The sequence below is a fragment of the Populus euphratica genome, unplaced genomic scaffold (genome assembly GCF_000495115.2).
Source record: "Populus euphratica unplaced genomic scaffold, PopEup_1.0 scaffold111.1, whole genome shotgun sequence".
Taxonomy (NCBI): domain Eukaryota; kingdom Viridiplantae; phylum Streptophyta; class Magnoliopsida; order Malpighiales; family Salicaceae; genus Populus; species Populus euphratica.
Genome location: NW_011499877.1, coordinates 1473668 through 1480705, shown reverse-complemented (window position 1 = coordinate 1480705; position 7038 = coordinate 1473668). Strand labels below are relative to the sequence as shown.

The window sequence follows — 7038 nt, the reverse complement described above, 5'->3', positions numbered from 1 at the left end:
GGACATGACAACACTGAATCTTATTTACACCCTTGTTTTTTATTTTAAAAGTATTTTTTTAAAAAAATAATTTTTTTATCTTTTAATATATTTTTAGATTATTTTAATATATTAATATTAAAAAATAAAAATATTATTTTAATATATTTTTAAATAAAAACTATTTAAAAAAATAATTGCTAAAAAAATATAAAACACCCGGTATCATGCTATTTTAACAAGCTCTAAAGATAAGGTAGACAGGGAGTCAACCGTGTAAAAGCCGCCCAATCACTCGTGAAAAATTGAATCCGTGAAGCTGACACAATGTCAAAAGCTCCTCAATCGGGAACTCTAGTGCACGATCAACGAGAGATGAATTAACAACTAATTTGAGAAATAAAAATACTTGACAAGGATTTCCCTTCTGGAAGTTGACTTTCAGGACAATGAAAGATAGAGCAGTTTGTAGGGGGCAGAGTGTTGAAAACCAGAAAAGCTTTTTGTCCCTCTAAATTGTGTCAGCATAAGACTTTTGCTCCCTAACATGTTCCTGGAATAGATAAGAAGGGAGAAGCTTGTACTGGGGCGATCTGTTTTCCTCTCTTTTCTGTTTGTTGTGATGGGAGCAGTTACTGCTATTTCCTTCCTTTTCTTGAACTTGCTGTTGCTGTTGCTTCCTGATCCTTCTTTATCTCATCCCTTGTGTACTGATTCAAGTGAGTTTTGGTCCTGTAGTGTTTAATTATTTCAGTTTGTACTTGGAAACTTTATTGGCTTGTTTGTCATTCTCACTTTATAGGCTTGTTTGTCATTTTCTTTGTCTTTTGTTGATTTTTTTGCGGGTTATAGGGGCGCCCTTTACCTTGAACACCACTCTGAGTTTTTGTCCTTACAATGGGAGCAGCTGCTGCAATTCCACACTTGATTTACAGTTACAGAAGCAATTTCAAGCCATGAACATCTCTGATGCTGCCTGTGCCTCACTTTTGAAATCCATCATTTGTGCTGTAAGGCTTTTGTTTCACTTTTAATTTCGGCATAGGCTGTGTGTGTATCGGGGCGTTTGTTACTTGATAATGACTTCACATGCTATCTCGGGCTTGTTTCGTTTGTGTTTTCATTTTCTATCCACCTTTTTTTTATATATAAAGTCTTGTATGTTTATGTATTGAATTTGTATTGGAAGCTGTTTGCTGAATTTTTTTTTTTATGAATTGCTGATAATCCACAGGATTGCTCTCTTACCTGAACCCAGATAGGTTCGTGCATAGTTGTTGGTTAGAAGAGTGTTAGCAGATTCATTCTTTATGGTTTTTCTTGGCATAAACTAATTGTCAGAGCACTCTCTTTTAATGGGCAATGCATTAAAATGTCCAAAATCAATCCTCCCTACTTCCGATTATGACCACTGACGATTTCATACTGTTAAGGATTCCGATACAAGCTCCTTGTCATGGTTACAAAAGAGATGCATAGATAGTCCCCACTCCCCATGTGTTATATTTTGCTTATGGACTCAATTGCCACTTGGAGGACAAAACAAAAATAAGCATCTCAAGCTCTCCTAGTCAATTTGTGATCTATTTCATAACGCCCTGTTATATCTTTTGCACATAACAATGCTCTGGACTTCTCATTTTCATTTTAGAGACAGCATAGATCTTGCTCATTCATGGTGAGGTGTTTCTTCTAATTCCAATCTAGATGGTCTCCACACAATTGTCTAATTTGAAGAACACTTACTTTGTGATTGATTTTGCTATCATGGATTACAGAGATGCGATCCACATTCTGCCGAGTTATTTACAGTAAGCTCTGTACCAAGGCCAGTTGCTGTTCTTTGCAATTCTACTGTTTCAGCAAATTCATTACAGTCTAGCCAAGCAGCAAATGACTTCTGCTCTGATGTATGGGATACATGTCAAAATGTAAATGTATTGAATTCCCCCTTCGCGCCTTCCTTAAAAGGTCAAACTGGATCGCCAGCAAATTCCAGTTTCAGCAAATTGAGTGTTGTCTGGCAGTCAAAAGGCGACTTCTGCAATGCATTTGGTGGAGCATCTACACATGAATCAGTATGTTATGCCGGTGAACCTGTTACTCTCAATAACACTGAAACACCAAGTGACCCACATGGCTTGTGCCTTGAGAAAATTGGGAATGGATCTTACCTCAGTATGGCTGCGCATCCAGATGGATCTAACCGTGCTTTCTTCTCGAGCCAACAGGGTAAGATTTGGTTGGCAACTGTTCCCGAACAAGGATCAGGAGAGATATTGGGCTTTGACGAGTCCAGTCCTTTTATTGATCTAACAGATGAAGTGTATTTTAATACTGAATTTGGAATGATGGGGATGGCATTTCATCCAAACTTTGCACAAAATGGTCGGTTCTTTGCCTCATTTAACTGTGATAAGGTGAAGTGGTCAGGATGTACCGGCAGATGTTCATGCAACTCAGATGTCAATTGTGATCCTTCAAAACTAGCTCCTGACAATGGTGCCCAACCATGCCAATATCAAACTGTTATTGCAGAGTATACAGCTAATGACACAGCAACCAAGGCTTCCTTGGTATAGATTTTCTTACATAGGAATTTATATTCATATTTTTAGTCCATGATCATGACTGAGTTTTGATAATTTTCCAGGGAACAACTGCGAAACCCTCGGAAGTAAGAAGGATATTTACAATGGGCCTTCCATTTACATCTCATCATGGAGGACAGATTCTCTTTGGACCTAGTGATGGGTATTTATACTTCATGATGGGAGATGGGGGTGGTGTAGGTGGTGATCCTCACAATTTTTCACAAAACAAGAAATCATTGCTTGGAAAAATCATGCGGCTTGATGTTGATAATATACCAAGTGAGTTTCTGAAGAGAGCGACTTTTTTAATGACTTCCTTGAAGATTTTTGTCAATAACAATCTGGTGCATCTCATATAATCCTTGCCATCAACATAGCTTGTAATCCAATTTTCTCATCTCGATTCGTAACCTTTATATACTTTGAATTGTAAACTCATTGTTACCTGGCTTGCCTCAGAGCAACTAAAAAGGTTGGAAATGCAGGTAAAGCCCTTGGTCTTGTTTTTCCTTTTTGGAACATAGAGAAATCTTGTAAAAATTTTCTTCTCTCATGCATCTGCTTGATCCATTCGGAAAGGATAAATGAAAAGACCTTGAGAATTTGAACATTGAAGCTATGGAGTTCATAGAAATGAGGCTTCTGTTTTCTTTTCACCCTTTTCAGCAAAGTGGTGGATTGTGAAGCCGAGTTGCATAGCTGAAAGAATTAATTATCTTGTTTCTTTTCATGGACTTGCAGGTGCTGCAGAAATGGATAAACTTGATCTATGGGGAAACTACTCCATCCCCAAAGATAATCCATTTAGTGAAGATAGTGATTTGCAACCAGAAATATGGGCTTTAGGTGTAAGGAATCCCTGGCGCTGTAGCTTTGATTCAGAAAGGCCTTCCTACTTCATGTGTGCAGATGTTGGCCAGGTTTGTGATGCGTTTTTCTTCCAAAATATTTTGATAAACAGTTTATATATATAAAGTAAATTTCTTGAATCCTATGACTGCAATTTTCTTCTCTCTTTGTTTTCCTGTGCCCTGGCTGAAGTAGTAACAGAGTGGCAGCAAAGGGTATTATTGCCATGAAGGTTATTATTCACCTTCCTAGAAAAGCTTAGGTCCCTTGTATATCAATTAAGCCTACGAAATAATTTTTTTTTTTCAAAAAGAAACGTCATATTTTCCTTCATGCTTTAAAAGAGAATTTAGAACCCCTGCATGCTAGCTTTTTCTTCAAGATTATCATTCTTTACCCTATCCCATGAGCAGCAAATGAAGCAGAAACAGCATCAGGTTTATATTGAAATTTGTTGCAAAAAGACTTTTTAAAATTCTTATGAAGAATGGTGCCATCAAAAGCATAATGGGGTAGAGCAATTCATACAAGAACACCCTTGAGATGAATTAGTAGGAAAATCCACTTTTGTGCCATAAATTTCTAAATTTGGTAAGGTGTTCTCACTTTTGCTTGGTCATGTTGTATAGGATACATATGAAGAGGTGAATGTCATCACTAAGGGCGGGAACTATGGTTGGCGTGTTTATGAGGGACCCAATCCCTTTAGTCCTCAACAGTCACCAGGAGGCAATACATCTTCAGAGTCCATTAGCCCAATTTTCCCTGTTCTGGGATACTATCACTCTGACGTAAACAAGAATGAAGGGTCGGCATCCATCACGGGTGGTTATTTCTATCGCTCTCAGATAGATCCATGCATGTATGGAAGGTATGTAAGGTTTGCAGGTTTTGTTCTGATATTTAGAAACCATAGTAACTGGTTGCTGTATGTGACTGAACAATTATAAGAGCTATTTAAAAGTCATTCTCAGGGGATACTGTTCTCTTTCAAAAAATCAATGGATACTGCTCACTTTCAAAAGCCAATCTGCCTACACATCTTCCTGACAGGGAAATGAACTTTCTTGGGGCCACCAACACGCTCCTTTCGATTGACGATGTTGTGGTTACCTTGCTAATTCACTATCGTCTTTCAGGTACTTGTATGGAGATTTGTATGCTGGAGCCATGTGGGCAGGCACTGAAACACCAGAAAATAGTGGTAACTTTACCACCAGAAAAATCCCCTTCAGCTGTGGGAGTGACTCTCCCATCCAGTGCACCTCTTTGCCAGGAAGTGCTCTGCCATCTTTGGGTTACATTTTCTCATTTGGGGAGGACAACCGGAAGGATAATTTTATACTAGCCAGCAGTGGTGTTTATAGAGTCGTTCGTCCAAGTCGCTGCGGGTACACTTGCTCGAAGGAAAATGTTACCGCTGTTGAAAGCCCAAGTCCTACTTCACCCCCTGCAAATGCAGTCCAGTTACATGGCTCCTTTAGCAGGATGCTAGCCCTGTTCTCTTCTTTGCTGCTGCTTTTGTTGGGTGTTATGTAGCTAATCGAGGCTGACGCATGTTTTATATGAGCTTTGTACTAGTCCGGGAGCATGAGATTATTGTATAATAGACTTCTAACATTTCTTAGTATCGATTATTTTGGGACTATTCTGGCGAGGAAGATGTAAGTTCCATTAGAAACTCAGTCGTTTTTCACGAAATAATAAGGGAGGAAATGCGGGATTGCTCTGTGCTTAATTGTGTTTGCCTGTGATACAGTCAATTGTACAAGCTGCTGCTTTATTCTTGACCGTGAACCGCCATGCGAAAAGAAGAACAATTATGCAAGCAAAAGTTGTGCCATATATGTTTTATTTTCTTCTTCTTCTACGCTGGTGTTTCTCAAGTCTAACCAGTTTATAATTATTAATCTCAATAATGGTCATCAAATGATATTCATTCCACATATTTTGCATGGAGATTTTTCATGTGTAAAGAGACTTAAAAAGTTCGGGGTATTGTTATATTTTTTAATTATTTAGCTTATTTCTACCTTTTTTTAATAGTTCTTCTTAATTTCATCCCTTATTATGTTAAAAGGATCCTTGCATCTCTTTCAATTCAATTCTTAGCTTTTAAATTTTTAATTATTTAACCCATTTCAACCCTTATTTCAATTTCATCTCAATTTTATTCTGGAATAATCTTAAACACTTTTGAAATTAATTGAAGAAAATAAAAATATATCAACAAGGACAGGAAAGTGTACAAGATGAAAACTAATTGTTTTCAACAAATAAAGATCCAATCAGAAAGTCAATACTAGTAGTATCAATCTTCAACCATTTACTTTGACACCATTTGATGCTATACACATCACCAATCTAAGGCCAACTAAATAATTCCGTACATGCCAACCTAATAATTTCCCATAATATCAATTATTCTTTAACTAATCAACATCAAACTAGGTCATCCTAGATAATTAGTCTTATAAAAATACTTGAGATATCAGGAAACATTATCACATCTTTTACTACATTTGAGAGTGTTCAAAAGCGTCTTTAGCATTTGACAAATTGGTCCTACTCATTTGTGTATGGTATCAAAGATGATTTTTTTTTTAATTGGATTTTGGGTATGATGTGAATAAAAAATTCCTTTTTTTATGATTTAAAAAGTTTGGAATTACTACCTAATATTTTGATAATTAAAAATTTTAACTAGTCTTTAAAATCTAGATAAAAAAATTAATTGTATATAAAAAAATAATATCACCTCTAATACACTTTACTTAAAGTAAATTGTATTTTTTATTTGTCTTATTTTTTCTAAGATCTTATTTATTTTATTATATATTGATTTATTTATTAGTTAAAGCAGATTGTTCTAGTAAAGTGAATTATGACTATATAGTTCAAGCCTAATCATTATAAATTCAAATAATATTTTATTATATTATTATTATTATTTATTTAAATATAAAAAAATCTCATATATAAATTCATAATTCTTAAACATTAAAAATAAACAAAAAGAGAGAGAGAGAGAGAAAGGATGGGATTTTCATTTATTATGTACTTAATTTGCTCTTCTTCTTTTTTTACTATTAAAAATATATCTCAGTTCATAAATCCTAAAAATATTAAAAATAAAAAAATTTAATTTTTTAATTGTTTTGAAATTTAAACCAAGTTATTCATGAGTTTAATAAACTTATTATTAAGTCCATACGGCATGCAAAATATAAAATCATACAATATTTTTTTATCCTTTTCTTTTATATATATTTTTTATTTTTTATTAAAAAACAAACATGATTTTTTTCCCGGAGATTTTGGTTCAAAATGCAATGTTTGGACAATAATTTTTAATAAATCATCATGTTTTTTTACTATAAATAAAGCCCAAGTTGTAAAGTCCAAAATAAATGAAAAAGAAAGCTCTGCCCATGACAACAACCAAAACCCAAAGACCGAAAGGACCCAAAGGCAGAAAGGAAAACATAGCCCATATGCAAGCGTGACCCCAGCGAACACAAAAATCCAAACAGGCTCAAAGAAAAAGAAATCAAACACGCAAGCAGCGCAAGCATATCAAAGCCAATAAATCAGTGTTCGAAGCTTTTCAACAAAA

At 35.2% G+C, this 7038-nt stretch overlaps 1 protein-coding gene across 2 annotated transcripts; it reads left to right on the top strand.

The window, feature by feature from the left end:
- The first annotated feature begins 231 nt into the window (after nt 1–231).
- LOC105128630 (HIPL1 protein) lies at nt 232–5273 on the top strand. 2 transcript variants are annotated; one of them, XM_011030382.1, is made up of 8 exons: nt 232–698; nt 832–989; nt 1758–2555; nt 2633–2852; nt 3315–3493; nt 4052–4293; nt 4562–4986; nt 5102–5273. In XM_011030382.1, exons 1-7 carry the CDS (start codon nt 602–604, stop codon nt 4959–4961), a joined length of 2094 nt encoding a protein of 697 aa, XP_011028684.1. In that variant the 5' UTR covers nt 232–601; the 3' UTR covers nt 4962–4986; nt 5102–5273. The 2 variants fall into 2 exon arrangements, with proteins under 2 accessions (XP_011028684.1, XP_011028682.1); XM_011030380.1 differs by having other exon boundaries at nt 4562–5193.
- Nucleotides 5274–7038: the final 1765 nt, after the last annotated feature.

Coding starts and splice junctions, on each gene's coding strand:
- LOC105128630 (XM_011030382.1), top strand. CDS start 602: ATGGGAGCAGTTACTGCTATTTCCTTCCTTTTCTTGAACTTGCTGTTG. Junction 2,556..2,632: donor CAGCAACCAAGGCTTCCTTG/GTATAGATTTTC, acceptor ATAATTTTCCAG/GGAACAACTGCGAAACCCTC. Junction 3,494..4,051: donor TGTGTGCAGATGTTGGCCAG/GTTTGTGATGCG, acceptor CATGTTGTATAG/GATACATATGAAGAGGTGAA.